The following is a 22507-nucleotide window of genomic DNA, read 5'->3' as shown; positions in this document are numbered from 1 at the left end:
GCACTTTACTCCATTTATGCTCTAGTCAAAAGCTCTGTCTCCCTCAGGAGCCAGACAGAGATCTCAATGGCGACACAGCCCCAGGAAGTCGCGCTTTAAAATGACACAGCGTTTTTTCTGCTACTGTTGCCGAATCAGGGAATCTCTCTACAGCATGCCACCAACAAACAGCAAAAATCTGTGTTAAACTCTCTTTCCCTTATTTTTAAGCCTTCTCAGGTTTTTTAAGTGGGTTTAGTTGTCCACACGTCTGGGCGCCAACTGAAGTAATAAGAGCGGCGGGGGGCTGCGTCCCTGGCACCCCAGCCACCTGGCTAGCTTATGCCCCAAAATAACAACACACAAATTGTATTCATTTAATCACTGCTTGGCCCTTTAGCTCTAGCACTTACAGGCTAATTCTCACATCCCGATCAACCCATCTCTAATAATCTGTGAGAACCGGTCTTACCGGGAAGATTCTAGCCTAGTCCATCCTGGGTCGGAGCTTCATCCCGGGAGCGGGGCATGGCGTCTCTCTCAGGCGTCTGCTCCTGAGAGCAGAGCTGTGGAGTCTCTGAGCTCACTTCCTCTTCCTCCCAGCGTCCTATTCTGTTTTCTCCTCCCACCTATCTTCTAACCAATAAAATGGGCCAGGGCAGTTCCTTTATTAGCCAATGACCTTCCTCCATCAGTTGCCCACTCAGAAAGTGACAGAGACGAGACTCTCAAACTCTTGCTTCTTAGTGTCGTTGCTGGTGTGGTTTTGTTAAAGGTTGTGGCCAGCTATAACCAAGCAGAATAGAGGGCCAGAGTTCTAGTTGACTTAGCCTTGCCATGTCCATCAGATTTCCAGAAGCCTTTAGGTCCTGAGGACCAAGGCTTACACAGCTGTAAGCATCCTGAGCATAGTGGTGAGGATCATTTCCTGTATGCATGGGGAAACAGTACGTCTACATTCCTCACCCTGCCCAGCAGGCTCAGGCAGCTAGCAAGGGTATCCTGTTTTTAATGTCTACCTGCAACTCGCGCTGCTTCTCCCTGTTTGGATTGAATCGTTTATTTTTTCCATAGGTTTTTCTGCCTAAGTCCACAGATTCAACAATGTTCATATTCCTAAAGCGAAAGCTGATTTGCCCAAATCCGTTTGTTTCTCTTTCAGAGCAAATGTCAGTAAGATGAGAACCGGGCTGTGTCATACTGATACGTTACTCATTAACTAACTTTAAAAAAAAAAATTGCCTGGGCTAGATCAGAGTCGGGTAGGAGCTTCCTGCCAGGCAGCAGCTGTGGCTGCCTGCTGGATACAATTTTCACTTTGTTTGAGAGCTCTGACGATGAGCTTCTGAGCTGACTTCTTGAAGGGCTGTTGGACAAGAGTGCAATGGGGAAGAAGAAGACTTCCTCCAGTGACAATGTGTTCAAGTTTGAGATTCCCAGCAGCCCGAAGACCAGCACCGAGGCCCAGCACAGCTCCACTGATAGCCCCAGCTCTGTGTTTCTCAGGTAAGTTCAACCGTGCCCTGGCCATCCAGCACGCTACCCAGGCCACCTCAGCTTCGAGAGCTCCTATGGCATTCCCTGGAGGAATGCTGAGCCAGGGCAAAGGGACTTCTCAAGCCAGGCATCCTGTGGGATGGAGCTGGGAGGGTATGGAGAGAAGGGATGGGAGCAGAGAGAGAAAACAAACAAACAAATAAATAAAAACCGGGAGAAAACCAACAGCAACCACTATTGCCACCACTGAGCCTGATCTTTCACCTCCTCTTTCATATTCACATCAGATAACCGGGCCCTGGGAATTTCCTCCATTCTTGACTTGCTGTAAGCTTTTCAGGAAGTGGGATTAGAAAAATCAAACCAGAAATTATTATTAAAATGTGATTAAGTAGTTATTCTTAAAACATTCAGACAATCGTCCTCTTTTTTGTCTCTCTGATTAAGAACTAAATATGACTACGTGCTCTGGTTCAGTTCTCTACGATACGGTGACTTAGAGAACCTTTGACCACAGTCGGGACACGTCCCCTTTCAGCTGTGTTAATACCAGCACACCGCTCTGATAAGGTGTAATTACATATTACTGATGGAAACTCAACTCCATATTAATTTAGTCTCGATAATTCTGTAAGTTTTAATGTTAGTTTCATTTTCCCCTTCATTATTAGTGGCTTGACAGGTGGCTAAAAATGTAAAACTCTAGGCTGGAAGGCTCAGCAGTTGAGAACCCTGACTGCTCTTGCAGAGGACCTGGCTTCAGATCCCAGAACCCACAAGGCGGTTGTTACTCCAGTGCGAGGGGCTCTGACATCCTCTTCTGTCTTTCTTGGGCACTGCACATGTGTGGTCCAAAGATATCCCTGCAGGCAAAACACTCATACACAGAAAGAAGTCTTTAAAAATAAATGCAAAATCCCTGCAGCGTATGTTCATGTTTTGCCAAGTTCCAATACTCTCTGAAATGCGTTATCTGCCTCGTCTGCCCATTTGACAGCCATGCAAGCTCTTCTTTGGCTTGCAAAAAAAAAATGAGGAAAATTACAGTGCACTAGCAAACAAAAAATACATTGCTAGGTGTGATTTAAGTAAATGCAATAAATGCAATTTTCAATAAGTAAACAGAACAAAAAGAAAAGGGGAGATGGTTGGGCAGTTAAGAGCACTTGCTGCTCTTGCAGGAGACTAGTGGGCTGTGCCCAGTACCCATAGCTAGTGGTTCACAGCCACAGGTAATTCCAGCCCCAGGGACTCCGATGCCTTCTTCTGGTGTCCATGAGTACTGAAGGTATGTGTACAACCCCCCACACACATACACAGACACGTAATTTAAAAATAAAAATAAACCCTTATCAAAAGAAAAGGCTACCGAAATCTAAATGTTCCCATCTGTCTGAAAGGATACAGATCTATGTCACCTACACAATACTTACCACCAGCTCTCCATCTCAGCATTTATGAATGCTACTTTTAAATTTATATTGGAAACAACCTAAAAATACATTAACATGCCTCCAAATCGTGTTCGCGTGGAAGAACATTTAATCTAGTAGAAAGATCCTGGTGTTTCGTGTATAAAATTACTGAAAATACTTGAACACAGGCACACATTGGTTAGATTTTTCAGATATAAAATAAGAACAAGAAAACATATCTTCTATAGTCTAAATACATACTGGGAATTTCTGTAGCTGTGGCTGTTTGGTTTCCTATTTTCTTTCCCATGAACTGGAGCCGATAAAGCTTATTCTCAGACCAACAAGCTACCTTAAATAGAAACAGATAGAATCCATGTACTATTTTTATTCAAGCCCACAATTCAGGCAAAGTTTATGAAGTAACTATTGTATGCCAGGCTGTGTGGAGGGGACCCAATCATTAGGAAGAGAAGAGTAGTCCCTGGCTTCTTGGAGATGATGTTTAATGTTGGAGGCCTGGAAAAAAAGCCACACAGATACATGTATGTGTACATACATAAATACATAACTTAAAATCAGTATTTCTAATAGGAAACAAGTCAAAGCCAAGAGAAAGAATAAAATAGGAAAACCAATTTAAGTAAAATGGCAAAGGGCCCCCCGAGGAAGTGATGCTGAGCCCAGTGGAAAGAACCAGCCATGAATAGTGTGGAAAGAAGCATGTCCCAGGGATAAGGGAAGTTGTGTTGGCTAGTTTTATGTCAACTTGACACAGGCTAGAGTCATCTGGGATGAGGGAGCCTCAATTTAAAATATGCCTCCATAAATTTTTTAAATTTATTTTTATTTTAATTAAGAAAATTGGCTTGTAGGCAATCTTGTAGAGCATTTTCTTAATTAGTGATTGATGTGGGAGGGCCTAGCCCATGTGGATAGTGCCATCCCTGAGCTGGTGGTTCTGGGTTCCACAAGAAAGCAGGTTGAGCAAGCCATGTGGAGCAAGCCAGTAAGAAGCACTCCTCCATGGCCTCTGCATCAGTTCCTGCCTCCAGGTGCCTGCCCTGTTCGAGTTCCTGCCCTCACTGCTTTTGATGGTGAACTGTTATATAGAAGTGTCAATGAAATAAACCCTTTTCTTCCCAAGCTGCTTTGCCATGGTGTTTCATCACAGCAATAGTAGCCCAAACTAAGACAGACATCATGAGTAACCTGGAGAGAGAGGTACAGGACAGAATCAGAAAGGGGAGGACAAAGGTTGGCATCCTATTCCAAAGTAAGACAAGACATCCTGAGGGTCAGGGGAGGAGAGTATAATGTGATTTCACTTTAGATGAGCACTCCACATCCCAGGGTGTTACCTCCAGTATCACTGATCATACAAGGAAAGTGTCACTAGGCTCATGTCTCCTGGTGTGCTGTGCTTGGAACCACAAGGGTACACACCTAGGAGAGGCGTTGGCTCATCATAGATCATGGGCACCGTTAACCTCACCCATCCATGTCTAGTTGCTTTCCGACTTACTGTGTTGGTTACATTACTGCCAGCATAGTGCTTGGTGGCATCTGAGTTGTCTTCGTTTTACATTTTCCCCCAATTGGGAAGGTAGGAAATGGAATCCCGGTGCAGTTTTCCTCATTAATAACAAAAGGAGCATCATTTTGGCACGGCTGTCATTCATGCTTAACCTCCACTTCTTCGATGGCATCATTGTCTCTTCCTTCTTGTTGACAGCTCATAAATACTCTGAAGTGTAATTTTCTGCCAGTTGCAGGTCTTGTAACATTTTTGTTCTATTCAAATTTGTCTTTTCACATTATGTCCAAGACTTTATTTTTCTATCTATTTTTTTCTTTTTTGAAATTATATCATTTCTCCCTTCGCTTTCCCCCACCCATACCCTCTCATATGCTCCTCCTTGCTCTTTCAAATTCATGGCCTCTTTTCATTAATTGTTATCACATGCTTATGTGTATATGCATATACCTATATATTGTTTAAAAATAACCTCAGTTTTTATACTATTACTTGTATGTATGTTTTCAGGGCTGACCATTTGGTATTGGGTAAGTTATTGGGAACTCTTCACTAGGGAAAATATTTCTCTCACTCTCAGTGTTCCTTAGTTGTCTGTAGTTCTTTGTATAGGGTCGAGGCCCCACGGGCTTTCCCCCATTCACCTTAACATGTCTGTTGGTATTATTCTTATTCGGCTCATGTTTAGGCAATCTTGCTGATGACACTTTACGGTGTAGCTTCTAACCTTCCTAGGAAACACAGTCTCACAGCAAACTCCTTGGTTCTGTGGCTCTTAGGGTCTTCAGTCCCTTTTCCAGAACGCTGCCTGAACCATAGATGACAGGGTGTGTTTTGTAGATGTATTTACTAGAACTGAGCTCCACAATTGCACATTGTGGTGGTTGTAGCTTTCTAGAGTGAAGACCTTACAAGAATTTGTTTGTTTAACATTTCCTTTTAAGTTAGGGTCCTTGTTAAAGCTGTAATTTATCTTTGTTTCTTGATGTTAATCAATAGCATTTTTTATTTAGTTACTGAATTGTTCTACATTATTTATTGATTAACCTTTCCTCCTCTATTTAGTATGAAAAACCAGACTGTCATATATCATGCTACTAATTTTTATCACATTATAGTAAAAGAAAGTCTGGTAAAGCAGAACTACTTATGTACTGCAGAGCATAGTCTTGTGAGTCTTAGGATTGACTCTTGTATTTAGTCAAAATGACATTGTTCATTTGAAGGAAATTTGGCATCTTTCCAGCAGAAATAGTCATAGTTAGAGACATCATGTATCCCTCCATTTGCTTAGATTATCTGTAATAATGCTCAACAAAATTTTAGATCATTCTACACAAAGATCTCATAGATCATTTTATTGAACTTATTTCTAGGTACTTGGTTCCTGTGTTGCTATTGTAAAGATAGGTATTGCAACTGCTTTGTTAATATCAGAAATGTTCCTAGGTTTCTAAATTGACTGAGGGGTTTTTGCACATATATGTGCGCATGAGTGTGTTGTGTTCACATGTATTTGAGCACATCTCTAAATTGATCTTTTATTCAACATCCTTTGTTTAGTTTTGATAATTTGTAGACTTTAAAATATTCTTCTGCAGATGGTAAAACCATTAGAAATATTAATATATTTGTTTTTGCCGTGTGTGTGAGTGTGTATGTATAGTCTGGTGTATGATACATGTTTGTGCAGGTGTGCATTTGTGCAGTGGCCTAAGGGGGACATTGAATGCTTTGCTCCATCCTTATCCACTTTATGCCCTTGAGCCAGGGTCTCTCACTGAACCTGGAATGAGGCTGACACCTAGCAAGCCCCAGCAATCCTCCTGTCTCTGCCCCACACAATACTAAACTTTCTATGTGAGTGCCAGGATTTAAAGTCAGTAATTCAAGTGTTTTACACACTGAGCTATCTCCCCACCTGTTTTTACCCTTCCAATCTTTATGTTTTTAATAGTTACACAAGTAAGGAAGTTGCATATAGGTAGTGATTCCAGATATCCTTGTTCCCGATTTTTTTAAGATTTACTTATTTATGTATATGAGTGATCCATCTGCATATAGAGGCCTTTATGACAAAAGAGGGCATCAGATCCCACTATAGATGGCTGGAAGCCACCATGTGGTTGCTGGGAATTGAACTCAGGACCTCTGGAAGAGCAGTCAGTGCCCTTAACCACTGAGCCATCTCTCCAGCTCTTGTTTCCAATTTTTAAGGAATGCTTTAATATTTCAGTATTTATCAATCTTCTTAAAGCTAAAAAACTCCCCTTCTAATTCAGGTTTCCTAAAGAACTATAATACCTACCAAGCACTTCCGTAGCTCCATCAAGATGGCCCTCATTTCTCAGGTGGTGGTAGTGCACACCTTTAATCCCAGCACTCAGGAGGCAGAGGCAGGCGGATCTCTGTGAGTTTGAGGCCAGCCTGGTCTACAGAGCAAGTTCCAAGACAGGCCCCAAAGCTACAGAGGAATCTCTTGAAAAACAAAACAAAAACAAACAAAAAAGAGATCTTTATTTGAAAATGCATACTATGTACAGTATCACTACATTCAAAGTCACAAAAACCATCATTTGCTAAAATATACAGGACACTGGACAAGCTTTAAGAAATACAAATTGCTGTACTCTTATGTGCATTTGTTTGGAGGAAGCTTTAGCAAATTAATAGTTAAGTTGATTCAACTTAATAATTAAATTGTAATAGTATTATTAAATTAATTTGACTTAATTCACAGTTAAATGTTGGTTGGTTAATTAAACTAGTCATTCAACAAATAGGAAAATCAAGAATTATTGGATCAAGTAGCTTTGGGAGAGCCATTGTGCCAGCTGGCTGTGAGACCAAGGGGAAAGTTACTCATTGGCACTAAAGTGGAAGGTCCACAGCGGGCTTTAGGGGTACACACCAGGCTCAGGATGGTAACCAAGCAGGTCAAGAATGAGGCAGAGCTGTGCTGGAATGCAGGAGAGAGGACCAGTCATGCCTGACAACTGTCCCTGAGCTTTGGGGACTGTTCCAGATAACCGGCAATGACTTTGAAGTGCAGGGCCACCCTGAAGTCACACTTGGTGACCTACATGAGCTCCTTCTACTCCTTCACTTAGCAGCTGCCACCAAAGGGCAGACGAGGGTTGCTTGCCTCTCTCCCTCTAGCTCTTGGCCCTCCCAGAGCTTCACTCTTTCTCAGCCAAACACTAAGGAAAAGAACTTAGTAGACCGAGTTTCACTCCTCTCCACAGGGGTCATTGAGGCAAGAGGAAAATTTAGTCTCTTCAGGGGAGCTGAGTTTTGAAAATACAAACACCGCTGCTCCCTCCTCCAGAAGCAAGGAGGACTTAGGAGCAGTCAAAGAAAACCATGTTAGGGCGCTCATTTGCTTCCTGGGTGTGGGGGAGCGGTCCTGTGAAGACCGCCAGAGGGGCAGGAGAACCTCAGGAAGGAGGGTGAAGGGCAAGCGAATTCATAAGGCAGCAGAATAAGAGCACCAGGGTGTAGGGAATGCGGCTGTGGAGGTCAGAATGAGGTTAAACGCGGATGGCTAGGCCTCTTCCTTCCCAGAGTCAGGATTCTCAGAGCCGGAAAGGACTGATATGTTCAGCAGCCACCATTGCAGGGAGAGAGAGCGTCTGTCCCCGTGACAGCTCCACACAGCCTCTACTCAAAGCCCAAAACAGGTTCTCAGTGATGGCACTCCATGCTATTACCAGATTTTCAAGCTTACAGCATGCCCCTCTTTCCCTGGACTGCCTCATAGACGACTCCTACTCCTCGCAAGACTGTACCTTCTGGAAGGCTTTGTACAACCTCTGGGGGACTTTCCTGTCCCCAGTTCCCGCACCTCCAAGTCTATATTTGTTGGCACACGTCCTGTATCAGCCAGTTTTCAGAGTGTATCACACCGGGGTGTGGTTGTTCATTTGTTTGTTTTTCACCAAGCCAACACAGCTTGGCCATCTTCCCACCTACCTTCCAAGGCCCCTGGAGCATCTCTAGTGAGGCGCTCACACACCCCTACGTTTTCACCTCTGTTCTGATCGCTGTATTTCTCCACTGATTCTCCCTCTGCCACACCTCACCTCTGGTCAAATAGCCAAGGGCATCTTTGACATTCTGATCTAGGGAATGCTGTTTGGAGATTCATTTAGCCGAGTTAGAAGAATCTATTTTTTTGTAGTTCATCTTTATCTCTGAGTGCACATTAGACTCCGCGGACCACCCAGGGTCAGAAGGCCTTTCAGGAATATCCTTATAACTCACTAAGGCCATTCACTCTGCTTGCCAGCATAGGGAACCAGGACCTGTGATAACATTATGAGCATCCCCTATAGGTGCCACAAATCAGAGGCGTGTGAAGGTGTAAGTCACAAACAATGCCACACCAGTTTGGAATTATGATTAATAGGGTGATATTTATTTAAAGGGAAAAAAACTTACAGATAACCGTCCCAGACAACAGCCCTCTGCGCAATCAGGAAGAAGTCTAGTCGCCGGAACCGGAGCAGAAAGCAAAAAAAGCGAGAAGGGAAGTAGCCGCTTTTTCAAAGGGAGAGAGACCATGCCCCAATGGACTGGTATCTCAGCGGCTATTGGCTGGAGGAGCGGAAGGACCTCCCGCAACAGGCGTGTGGGTAAGGGAAGGGAAACAAGGGTTTGAAATGCATGGAGCCAGAAGCTGGGCCTTGAAAAGGTCCTTCCGATCATTAGTTGTGTAAGTTCCAAGTAATAGGCCCATTCTCATTATTGCTCAGTCATCTCTGTGATGGAGGAAGGTCAGAGGTGACTAACTAAATAGACTTGTTTTCATTTTCTTAGGGTAATTGTACATATTAGTTTGTCAGAATTCCTACTGGAAGGGAACAAACCTCAAAGCAATACAAAGTAATACATGACATCTGTGTGTTACATAAATTAGCGTTTACAAGAACGAATTTGGATTCAAACAAATTACTTTTGGTGAAAATTATAAAATATAAAGTATATATATTTATTATATATATATATTAGACTCTGGTGATTAACCAATCCTCATTCTGCATGAGGATTACTTTTCTAGATTTGAAGATGTTACAGAATGCGTTGTCGTTTTCAAAGTATAATTTGATTTCCTTCCTCATTCTAATAATATATAAATAAATAATATACTCACCTTTGTACCTGACTTTTAGTCATGATGTTTCTTACAGAAAAAATTAAGATTGCATAACCCCAGACCCTCGACAGCTGTGTCCACTTCTGATTATAACTGACTTCATCACCAGGCTGATCTGAGCTTTTGGTATGGATAGACCCTGACCCTGGCCACATACTGTCAAGTGCTGGTTAAGAAACAAATGTGGTTTGGCCAGCTGGGGGGGATTAATCCCCATTAGGAATTCATGCTGGATTGGAAGTGACTCCTGTTACTAGTATGTCATTTTTTGGCAACAACAAAAAAAATGTATAAAAAAGTCAGATTTGTCAGGTGGTGGTGGTGCCCACCTTTTAATCCCAGCGCTTGGGAGGTAGAGGCAGGTGGATGTCTGAGTTCAAGGCCAGCCTGGTCTACAAAGAGAGTTCCAGGACAATTAGGACTACTCAGAGAACTCCTGTCTCAAAAAGAGAGAGAGAGAGAGAGAGAGAGAGAGAGAGAGAGAGAGAGAATTTTATGAAAGGTTTTGAGAAATTTGCATGCTATTAAAATTTGCAGATAATCCAAAAATGTTTTTCAAAAGAAAAGCATAATCTATCTAATCATCTACGCTCTACTTTTTAACCCATCTTTAAAGTTTCAACCCACACAGATTAATTCAACTTAATTGCCTTTATTTTCATTAAGAGCTTGTTAACAGACTTTTAAAAAAGAAAAGAAACAATCAGATGTGTTTATATGATTTTATCAATGTTTATTTGAGATTTGCTTAACAAGATCAAAAGCAGGCAAGGAGAACTGAATTGAAAGTCCTAGGAACTGCTTCCCCTGCAACTCAGTGAAAGACAAAGCATGGAGCAGCCGGGAAGCAATGCAGATCCTTGAGAGGAAGCGCATCCTGTCCGAGGTGAATACCTGCTTACAGAGAGCCGGGTACAAGTGACTGTCTTTCGTGTTTGCATAGCGGCTTGTGCGTGGGAACACTTCCATAAACCCGAGTGCTTTTCACTACACTACTGATGGATTACAGTCACTCGCTACATTGCTTAGATGAGGAAGGCAAGTGACAGAGCAAAGGAGGAAGTTTTCTGTGTTGCTATGCGATGAAGTAAAACTAATAAAAATGGAACGAGCTATGGGAGCGAATGCACCGATGGGCCCGCCCCATCCAGCGTCTCTGCCTTTCGCTTGTCTTGGATTCTCAGCCTATTCCTACCATTTTCAGAATCCAATGGTAATTGAATCCAGTTTATTTATGCCCCCTAGGATGGTTTTTAGCGCTCAGGAGGGAAATGCAGGAATAGAAATAGAGAGAAGTATGGGATTGCTGGCCCTACACTGATTACGCGGCTCTGTGAGCTTCTGGTAAAGTGGACAGATTCTCCTCAGCTCCTGATGAGGCTACTTCCCCAAACCCTGGTGTGAGCTAAACAGGAAAACAAAACCAAAAATCAAACAAAACCCCACAGCGGTTACCTTAAAGCAGAGGTTCTCAACCTGTGGGCCAGGAACCCCCCCCCCTAGGTGTCAAACGACTCTTTCACAGGGTTGCCTATCAGATGTCCTACATATCAGATATTTACATTATGATTCATAACAGTAGCAGAATTACAGTTATGAAGTAGCAACGAAAACAATTTTATGGTTGGGGTCCCCACAGCATGAGGGACTGTATTACAGGGTCACAGCAATAGGAAGATTGAGAACCAGTGCCTTAACGGGAATGAGAGTTTCTTCTGGAGCCTTTTTGAGTGATCATAGCCCAGGACACGGATTTAGGTTAAACTAAATTCCATGTTCCAATGCGGAGGCAGTTTCAAGAAGTCTTATAGTCGTATGGAACAAAGTCCTAAATCAAGGCAAGTTTAAAATACATGGATGGGCACTCAGAGAGGCAAGCACAGCAAGATGAGGGAGCTTTTCTATAGGCCCAAGATGCCATCTGATGACATCCTCAGCTCTTGGGTTGGTTGGAGCTCACTGTCTGCTAAGTTAATAGATTCCAAAAGGTTTTTAATCTGTTAGTCACAGGATGCTCGTTCCAACACAGAGGTGGACAAGGAATGACTTATTCAGGGTTCTAAAGCAGTCAAGATAAGATAATTAGCCCTGGACCCGCAACATTCCAACCAGTCCACATCATTGCTGTTCTCATTAGTCTCTGCAGACACAGCTTGCTTCTCTGGATTCTCATTAACAACACCATAGACACACCTCAAGAAAATGGCCAACATTTCAAAAAAGCTCCTGCCACTCAAACACAAGAAGCTGAGTTTGACTCCAGCACTCAAATAGTAGTAGTAATAACAGCAACAGTGATGATAGCAGTATGAGCTGGAGTCTCCCTGTGCTGGGGAGACAAAGGCAAAAGGATCCATGAAGTTAACGAACAAGCCAGCGTCTCTAAATTGGTTAGCCCCAGGTCCCAGTGAGAGACCCTGTCTCAAAAACCAAGGTGGACATCTACTGAAGAATGTCATTGGAGATTGCCCTCTGGCCCCCATGTGTACAGACCCAAAATGTACACACACGAATATGGGCATTTACCCACAGCACCTGTGCGTGCATGTGCGCGCGTGTGCACACACACAATGAAAGTATGGCTTCTGTTGAACACATTTCTCTTTAACGCCATCATGAAGTGGAAGAAACACAAACCTGAACCATTGCATGTCAGGAACCATCTATGTATAAGAGACAGTGGCATGTGTTCTGAGTGCCTCTGGGAGCTGGTGAGGTTAGGAAGTGTGATGGGTGATGTTTTTAAGCAGTCACAGAGAGCTCCCTAGCATCTGTGTGAGGAGCACTGCTTGGTGTGCAACTGGTTCCCTAATTGATAAATTGTCCATTTGTGGGTGAGTCTCACTTTCTATAAAGGTAAAATGAAGATAATCAAGACTGTGGAGAATTTGGTTTTCGGTTTTATTGTTGCTGTTGTGGTTTTCATTGCTGTTATTTTGAGACAGGGTCACACTCTGTAGCTCTGAATAGAACTCACAATGCAGACTAAGCTGTCTTTGAATTCCCTGTCTCAAGAGAGCTAGGTTTAAAAACATGGGCCACTATACTTGTCCTTTGTCTGCAGAGAGTCCCGGGGGGGGGGGGGGCATTTAGAAATAGGTACAATAGTAAACATGAAAACATGAAATATCGTGTGTGGCCAGGCAATGGTAGCACACACCTTTAATCCCAGCACTTGAGAGGCAGAGGCAGATGGATCTCTGTGAGCTCGAGGCTAGCCTGGTCTACAAAGTGAGTTCCAGGACTTCCAGGGCTGTTACACAGAGAAAACTTGTCAAGAAAGAAAGAAAGAAAGAAAGAGAGAAATGACATGTTTGTGTGTGTGTGTGTGTGTGTGTGTGTGTGTGTGTGTGTGGTGTATGTATTTCTATAACAAGTACTTGACACTCACAGACATTCTATGTTGTGATTATAAGGTAGTGAAGGATTGGGAATTCACACCGAAACTAAGGAATATTTTCCTCCCTAGAGTTCCCAGGGGGTGGTTAAGAATACTCCCTTTCCTCTCTAGCATGCACCTACACATAAAAGGCAGTCTGTTAAAAGCAGAGCTTTTTTGAGTAACTAGATGGCTAAAGACGCAGGTCCTGCTTCCAGGACCTCCAGTCCCTATAGCCAACACAGACACCAAAAAGAAGTCCTATGTGCTCACTTTGAATATCACACTATTAGCATAAATCTCCAAATTCATCCCACAGCATGTCTTCTGTCCCCCAAGTCTCCTGGAACTGGGGATTGGAAGTTGATAAGAAGCTGAAAAGGAAACTTTGGTTCCACTCAGTGAACATCTCACAGCAGAGGGTAATGGTGACTTTTCTTCCCCCAAAAGATGCCTAAATATCTTCAACACAGAGAAATACCATTTTTCTATATTTCGCATCTTTAATGGATAACTCTTCAGCACTGAGAAGTATAATCACATGTTAATTATCAATTAAGACTTTTACTGTTTTTGCCAGGTGGTGGTGGCACATGCCTTTAATCTCAGCACTCAGAAGGCAGAGGCAGGCAGATCTCTGTGAGTTTGAGGCACAGCTTGGTCTATAGAGTGAGTTCCAGGACAGTCAAAGCTACACAGAGAAACCCTGACTCAACAAAAAAAGAAAGAAAGAAAGAAAGAAAGAAAGAAAGAAAGAAAGAAAGGGGAAAAAAGAAAAAAAAGGAGTTTTATTGTTTGTCTTCAGGGTTGTGAACCTAGATTCCAGTGGCTGAACTGTATGTCCAGGCCAAGAGTTACACCTTTTAGTGAGTGATCTTATTCAAAAGGCCAAAAAGTGATAGGAGTTTTTTTCTTCTCTTTTTTCTCTTTTTATTTGGCAGGGAAAGGGGATGCACACTGTATGGCATGCATGTGGAGGTCAGAGGACAACTTGTAGGAACCCGTTCTCTCCTTCCCCCATGTGGGACTGGAGAGGGTGCAAGACTGAGTTGTTTAAATAAAAATTTCATAAAATTCCATATGCAGTTTCTCTGGCTATAGATACACACTGATGAGTGTATCTCTGGTGAACGGCGCCTGCTCACTTACTAGAGCACTTGCCTCTAGGAGCGGGCTGAACTAAGATCATTTGACTTTGAACTTTCACCATGTCTGGTTTATAATAATAAAACAGAGCTAGAGTGATGGCTCAGCAGCTCGGAGCACTGAGACTTCCAGAAGTCTCAGATTCAATTCAAACAATCCACATGGTGGCTCACAATTATCTATAACTCCAGTCCCAGGGGACCCTTCTGGCCTCGATTGGGATTGCATGGAAATGGTGCACAGGCATGCATGCAATGAAAACGCCATGCACATAAAATAAAATAACAGTAAAAATTTAAATATATTTTTATAGAGATATATTTACGTAAATTTACATATTTATATATAAATTTAAATAATTTTTATAATAACAATAACAGACTGGCCCTCACATGTTTCTTCACCCAAATGAAAGTTCTGAACTAATGCTGTACAGTATGGTAAATATTTAACTGTACATCAAGTGACCTTTCTTACAGTCCCATATCTGTCTGATAAAGAGGGAGTTCGTCTGTTATTCTCCAGTAATGACATAAATAGCCACTGCGTAGTAACAGCAAGAACACATGATAAAATATTCATTAGGCCAACATGACAGCCTATTTTTAATCTGTGACTCCTTAGACCCCTAAGAGTTGTTGATCACTGAGATCAAAGGCGATAAAATCATAACTGCTATGCGCCTATCAAGTTTGCTGGTAGGTAACCATGGAGTCTTAGTATCCAGTCAGAACGCTCTGAGACTGGGTGACAATTTACCAGCCAGGTGGCTCCGCCTTAGATCCAGCTCCTCTGTCTCTTAATAAAAATGACACCAGCTCAACATTTCTGAGCAGTCTCCTGTGTGCAGACGTCCTCCCCTCGAGAGCTAATCCAACCATCACAATAACTTTAATGAAATGGAATCTGCTCTCACTGCAGACAGGAAGCTGGGGAGTAGGCGTGGAAAAGCTAAGAGAAGAGCCAGGCGCTAGATGAAGGCTCTAAACCCGCGCTCTTTCTGCTTCCCTGTATCCCAGCTCCTCCTATCTTTAATTCATGAAGTAGCAGAACTGGGCTAAAATATGTAGCCCTCCTAAAGTAAGGAAGTAATTAAAATCTAGTATATGGAATTAAAAGTATTAGTGCAGCAATAATAAATTAAGAACAATATACCAGCATAAACGTGAGAGAAAAGGCATAGAATAGAAGAAAATATTTACAAAGCATGTATCTGATAATGGTCTAGTATTAAGAACCCTTACTATTCAACAGTAAAGGTAGCACACTTAAAAATGAGCAAAATGAATTGGGCATGGTGGTATATACCTTTGATCCCAGCACTTGGGAGGCAGAAGCAGGCAGATTTCTGAGTTCAAGGCCTGATCTAAGTTCCAGAATACCCAGGGCTACACAGAGAAACCCTGACTCAAAGAAAAAAAAAAAACAAAAACAAAAACAAAAAACAAAGTGAAGAACCAGAGAGATGGCTCAGCAGCTAAGAAAGGGATGCTATTTTTCCAGAAGACCTGAGTTCTATTCCCAGCACCCAAGTTGGGTGACTGAGAACTGCACACACATACACACACACACACACACACACACACACACACAAAATAATAATAATAATAATAATAAGTCTTTTTAAAATGGATTTGAACAGCTTTTTCACCAGATAAGACATTCAAATACAGTAGAATGTTGTCCTAAAAATCACTTGTCATTAAGAAATAAAAATGTAAACCACAATGGTTTCATGGCTACAAATAAAGACAGTCACTAACAATTGTGTAGAGAAATTGGGTCCTCCACATTGTTGTTGAGAATGTAAAATCATACGGCCTCTTTGAAAGAAACAGGTTGGCAAGTTCTTCAAAAAGTAGAACATAGAGAGCCAGGTGATGGTAGCACATTCCTTTAATCCCAGCACTAGGGAGGCAGAGGCAGGCAGATCTTTGTGAGTTCAACGTCAGCCTGGTCTACAAGAGCTAGTTCCAGGACAGGCTCCAAAGCTACAGAGAAACCCTGTCTCAAACCCCGCCCCCCCCAAAAAGAACAAAGGAAAGAAGAACATAGAATTATGATGTGTCCCAGCCAATTTGCGCTTGTCCACAACACACCTGCTGATGGCTCTTTGTCATTTCTACCTCCTCAGCAAAGCTGGGAGGAAACTTGGGCTAGCAACAGAGCCACCACTGGTATATAAATATTCGCCACAGTATTGTTTATAATACACATACAATTGCATATAAATATATAATTCATGATGAACATATAATATTCATAATGAGCAGCCATTATATAACAATCTGCTAAAGAATAGATATGGAAAATGTGGGACTAGTAAGGTTATTAGAATATTATTTGGTCACAATAAAGGATGAAATACTCCTGCATGCTATGACATAGATGAAAAAGACTGGCTCCAAAAGGCTACATGGTTCCATTTAAATAAACTGTTCAAAGTAGGCAAATCTGTAAAGACTGCAGACAATAGTCCCAGGAAGTAGAGGAAGGGACAATGAGACTAGTTGGTACAGAGTTCTGAAGGGTTTGCTCTTTGGTTTTGTCTGTTTGCAGAGAGGGGATGATGACATGCTCTGGAGTTGAACAATGATGATGCTTGCACAATTCTGTTTAGCGATACAAAAACCAAAGAAATGTACGCTTTACTTTTTGGGTGTTTACTTGCTTTGTTTAGTTTTTGTTTTGTTTCTTTGTTATTAAGATCGGGTCTGTCTATATAGGCCTGCCTGTCCTAGAACTCACTAGCAGGCTGGCCTCACACCCACAGAGCCTGCCTCTTCTGCCCTCATGCTGGGATTAAAGGTGTGTGCCTCCATGGCCAGAACTTTACATTTTAATTTTTTTTTAATTTTTACTCATGTGTATATCTCTGTGCATGCGTGTGAATGTCTGGCACATGTATACGGGCACCTGTGGGAGCTCAGAAGAGAGTGTTGGGTTACCTGGAGCTAGAAGTAGTTGTCAGCCACATAGTATGGGTGCTAAGAAACAAACTCGGGTCTTCTAAAAGAAAGGCGAGTGTTCTTAACCACTGAGCCATTTTCCCATCCACGAAGTGCACACTTAAAAGAGTGAGCTTTTGGCATATGAATTGCAGACCCATGAAGCCAGGAAAGCCTTAAAGGCATTCATTCCTATTTTTGAAAGTACATTTGCCAGTAATACGAAATACATAAATAATATTTCCACGACTAATAAACTGACTCTCATTTTCAAAATGATTGACACTTCTTCCCTTAAACTAGATCTTCTAATTTAAAAAAAAAAAATTGACATTGAACATTTCCAAACCATTTCCAACACCAACAACTCAGAGAGAAGTAGCCCATCCCTGGCACTAGGACCAGTCTTTGCTTCTTATTGTCCCTGTGAGATGTCACACATAGGGATGCCTAACATATCAGAAGCACTCAGTTCATTTCACACCCACTGCCTCATTTCCTTTTCCTTTAATTGCATAAAATCTCAGTCCCCAAACTACCTTCATCTAGTAAGCCAGATCAGGGCTGGCCGCCAATCACAAAAAGGCCACCTAGGGCTAGGAACAAAGCTAAATAAAGAATCTTTGATGCTTGTAGTTTCATCGCTAGAACTAAAGGTTCTAATCTGTATTCAGCATGTTATGTGATAATACCCTATTTGTTCTCCTTGAGCCCTTTGACTCCCTCCCCCAACTCAACTACACCTGCACAACCAACCAGGAGTCAAGAAGTAAAGACTCACACTATTAAAAAAACAGAACTTAAGAGTTCTGGGACACTTTCAGCAGATATTCTCTAGGTTTCCATGGTGATGAGTCACACACTTTACCGTCTGTGCACTGAAAGAAGAATGGGGAAAAAAACAATGGAGAAGGTCCCAACCGAGAAGTCTTTGTCATCCCTGAAGTTTTATCATCCAATATTTAAAGCAGAGATAATGAGACACTTAACCGCAAAACAGAGACAAAATGAGATTAAAAATTTGGTACGTGTTGTTCTAGTTCATCTGTTACTTTACTAACTGTACACACTTTTTTTAAAACCAGCCTTCATAGAAGACAGTTGGAACTTTTAAAAAAAAACATAGTTAAAAGCCGGGCGGTGGTGGCATACGCCTTTAATCCCAGCCCTCGGGAGGCAGAGGCAGGCGGATTTCTGTGAGTTCGAGGCCAGCCTGGTCTACAAGAGCTAGTGCCAGGACAGGCTCCAAAGCTACAGAGAAACCCTGTCTCTAAATAAATAAATAAATGCATGGTTAAAATTGAAACTTAACTCATGTATATTGAAATGTTCAATGAATTTGTTCAATCTATACAAACAAGTAACTGACCACTAAGATAGATGTATCGAATATTTTCAGAACCCCTATAGATAAAACAACATGGATGGAAAATGATAAAGACAGACAAAAGGATGTTGAGGCCATTGTGATTCCTGGCATACGCTATGGTTTTCTCAGGGCAGAGCTTACCCCTTGGACATCAGTAGTCATCAGCTACCCAAGCCTCTAAGAAATATGTGCCCTGAGTGGTTAACCTGAAAGGCAGAGCCTGGGACTTTGGAGAGGCAGCCTCCACATTCTTTCTCACTAAAGCAAAACAGTTCAGGAAAGCATCCCATGAAGGAGGTCAGGTCGTTCACAGCCCCACATAGTGTACCTCCGTGAGTAACAAAACTTGCTTCTCTGAGTTTCATAAAGTCAAAAGAAACAGGAAGACTGAATTAGTAGATCCAAACTTCTGATTGGATGGAGAGACACCAGCTCTGTGCTTAAGAATGTACCCTGGCTTCCTCTCGGTAGACCATGAGCTTGGGCTATTGCCCAGCAACTGGGATAACTTTTTCACCCTGACTTGCTGGCAACTTTCAAGTCATTTAATAAAAATGTTGGAAACACAGCGACTGACAGAGAGAAGTCCCTGGTTGGCAAAGAAGCTTGGTTCATTGGATGCCCGCTTAAAATATTTGGTGTGGGCAACACTGTAGGTTAAAGATGGATGTGGTAATATATATCTGTAATCTGGGTACTTGGAAGGCTGAAGCAAAAAGTTTGTAGGTTTGAGGCCAGCCTGGACTACATAAGAAGACACTGCCTCACCGCCCCCCGCCCCCACTGCATTTTACAGAGTCATAGTTGGGGAATGAAAGGGAGCTGTATTAAAAGTATGCCAGAGCGACAGGACTAAATCAGGATTGTCCCAAGCAGAGCGACCACAAATCTCCCTAAGAGTTAACGCTGATTAACTCCTAATTCAAATAACTCTTGTACTAATTAAACTAAAGCTTTTGTGTTAAGAAGAATATTCTGTCAAAGTGGGGGAGATGGCAAGAAGAGGAGAGACTAGGGCTAAAATTTAACAAATTAAATAATCTATGCCTCTAACCTAAGGATATAGACTTAACTTCTGACAGGAATAAATTAGCCTGAATAGGATTGAATGATGAGAGAATGACATAGGTCACATCTCGTGTAGCATTAGTAACTTCCTCCAGCCTGTGACATTGATACTCTGTATACTGTGGGTTGACTTTAAATACTGAGGACTGATAAATTGGGGACAGCCACATGCCCAATTTGTTAAAAGCAATTCTCTGGTTGATAATGTAATGATGATAGTTAATAGTTCAGAGGATTAGATGCTTACTACGTGTCTGACATACGATTCACAATACAGTGATCTTCTAAAAATTCCTTAAGGGTTCTAGGAAGTAAATGCTTCTGCTGTTCCCATCTCCCACCCCCAAAATGAGGAAAGTGAGGTTCGAGAGAGTGAGCCATCCACCCAAGGCAGTAGAAGTCATATGAAGAGTCTCAGGGCCGCCTGACTCTTCTCATTCTACCTTGTTCTTATTCTACCTCCCGGTCGGGGGTCTGACTGTGAGGGCGAGCCTTACACGCTCCTAGGGAAACTTCTAGCTCCAACACGAAGAGCTGTTTACTGAAAGGACACCACAAACAACCCCTTGAACACCCAAGGACAAAAAAATAAACACCAGGCAACATCTGGTGGTTAGGCGAGAAGCCAAGACAATAGAGAAGCCAGGATGACGTCCAGCAGTTCTCAACAGGGGATGCTTTGCGCGGCCTACTATGGATCGGCTTTTATATTTTATATTTATATTTTATACTTTCTAACACTGAGCACTCCAGCAACTGTCCTTGTGACGCATGACTTGGTAGACAGATTATTAACAATCAGTTGATGTGGAGCAAGATTTTTAGCCAATGTATTTGGTTACAATGCAAATTCAATTGGAATTCTGGTTTTAATTAATCTATGACCTTAGCACACAGAGAAAGGTGCTGACTTCAGTTGGAATTTTTTTTTTCTAAGTAGAACTAATGCAAACCTCGCAGCTCTGTGAAAAGAAGACAAAAATCCCTGTCCTCTCAGATGAATAGACTGTAATAATTACCCTATCCTCGGGAAATTGTTCAATTGTTTGCAATTGGTTCACACAAAACTTGTATGTCACCTCCCCTCTCCTCACTGCTCAGAGTGTGTCAAAGCAGAAAGAAACGCTATTGCTCTAGCCAGCCCTGCCCTTAGGGCAGCTTGAGTACTTTCATTCTGTGCTCCATTAATAGATTCGCATTCCAACGCAAAACTAAGGGTTTGGACTGGAGCCCAGTTCTCCTGACTTCCAGGCTAGGGCCAGTTCTAAAATGTTATGGAGATGTGGGGGTGGGGGGTCTAACTTTGTCAATTTGGGGAAGGGGAAATGGCTTTGTCAGTGTGGGGAGGGCAGCTGCTTCTGTGTGACCTAGACACGGGGACAGAATGGCCAGTCTCTTCTCTCTCCCACTTTTCGACACCTTGACAGCACTTAGTACCAAGTACCCAGTTATGAAACAAGACAGTCAGTGTAGACATGCTTGGGAAATACCTGTGGGTCTGCTCTCCCACACGATTACAAAGTCACTTACAGCAAGCATGCTGCTTGTTTGCTTCTATACCTCCATCACTCAGAATATGGCCTGGTTCATAAAATCACCCCCCACCCCCCAAAAAAAATGTTGAAGGGGGCGCAAAATAAAGGGAAGAAACAGAGAGAGGAAGTGAGGGGTGGCTGGGTACCATTCGCCTCAAACAAATTAACTATTTCTAAGACTGAGACAAAATGCAAAGTAAATCTGTAGCTAACTGACAAAAGAGCGAATCTTTAATGTTTGCTCAACAACATTTCTGAAACCCTTCTGGCGTGTTTCTTCTGGGCTAAGTGTAGACAAAAGATGAGAAAACGCTAATTGAATTTGTCAAAAAGGAAGAGATAAAGTCAGAAGAAGCAATAAAAAGCATGCAGTAGGAGTAACGAAGAGTGTGATAAGCAGAAACGACTCTATCAGTTAAACATTAGCTGCTTCGGGACAACATGACAAGGACAACGGTGGACCACACTGTCAAGCGCCTGGCGGGACAGAAAAGCAAGCTGCCAAAGGGGCGGGGGGGGGGGGGGGGGCAGAAAGGCCAGTCCGATGACTGATGACACCATCCCCAAACGAGGCAAGTTTCTAGACTCCGCAGCTCTGTCTGAACCTGTACATTATATATAGTGGCTCGTGGGCTAGACCATCTGGGAGCCTTGGGCTAGGGGCATCTGCACTCAACTAGCATGAGCCAATGGTTTTACCAGTTGTGAGGACAGAGTTCCTATTATTTCTTTTTATTTTCCATTCTGTTTCTTTTTCATTCACTCCTCTCCTCCACTGTGAAGTGTGGGGGGGGGGGGGATGCCAAATGCCAGTGTTATCTTAGTCAGAAGTCTACAGGAGTGTGGTCGGGCATCAGTGGTTATAAACAGCTGCCCAATGATTCATTCACTTGGCAGATTTTTACTGAGCATCTGTTTTAGGGTTTCTATTGCTGGGCAGAGACACCATAACCACAGCAACTCATATAAAGGAAAACATCTAATTATGTGGCTTACAGATCGGAGGTTCAGTTCATTATCATCACGGTGAAACATGGCAGTGTGCAGGCAGACTCGGTGTGGGAGAAGGAACTGAGAGTTTTATATCTTGATATGCAGGCAACAAGAAGAGAACTGAGACAGTGGGTGTGGCTTGAGGATGCATGAGGTCTTAAAGCCTGCCTCCACAGTGACGCACTTCTTCCCACAAAGTCACACCCACGCCAACAAAGCCACACTTCCTAATTGTGCCACTCCCTTTGGGAACCATTTTCCATTTTCTTTCAAACCACCACAGCATCTAACATGAAGCAGAGTTTTGGATAGAGTAGTGAATACAGCAGACAAGGTGCTTGTTTTGGGGGCCATTCCATTCTTGAGGGAGAGAACTGATTTAAAAAAAAAAAAAGTAGACAGAAAACCCATTACCTGTGTGAGGCATTGGCTGTCTCCCTCCCTACAGTAAACACAACTACAGAGTAGCAGCCTTTTTGTTGTTTC

At 42.5% G+C, this 22507-nt stretch overlaps 1 protein-coding gene across 1 annotated transcript in view; it reads left to right on the top strand.

The window, feature by feature from the left end:
- Positions 1–1251: 1251 nt before the first annotated feature.
- The window catches only part of Gramd2b (GRAM domain containing 2B), a 90717-nt gene continuing 69461 nt past the window's right edge, over positions 1252–22507 (top strand). The window contains exon 1 of the mRNA XM_041641466.1: positions 1252–1485. Within this exon, the coding sequence (XP_041497400.1) occupies positions 1364–1485 (122 nt within the window). The 5' untranslated portion in view covers positions 1252–1363. The remainder of the gene's footprint in view (positions 1486–22507) is intronic.

The sequence above is a fragment of the Microtus oregoni genome, unplaced genomic scaffold (assembly GCF_018167655.1).
Source record: "Microtus oregoni isolate MIOR12 unplaced genomic scaffold, Mior012 000069F_ref0000032, whole genome shotgun sequence".
Taxonomy (NCBI): Eukaryota; Metazoa; Chordata; class Mammalia; order Rodentia; family Cricetidae; genus Microtus; species Microtus oregoni.
Note: the sequence above shows the minus strand (reverse complement) of the source record. Positions and strands in the feature narration are given on the sequence as shown.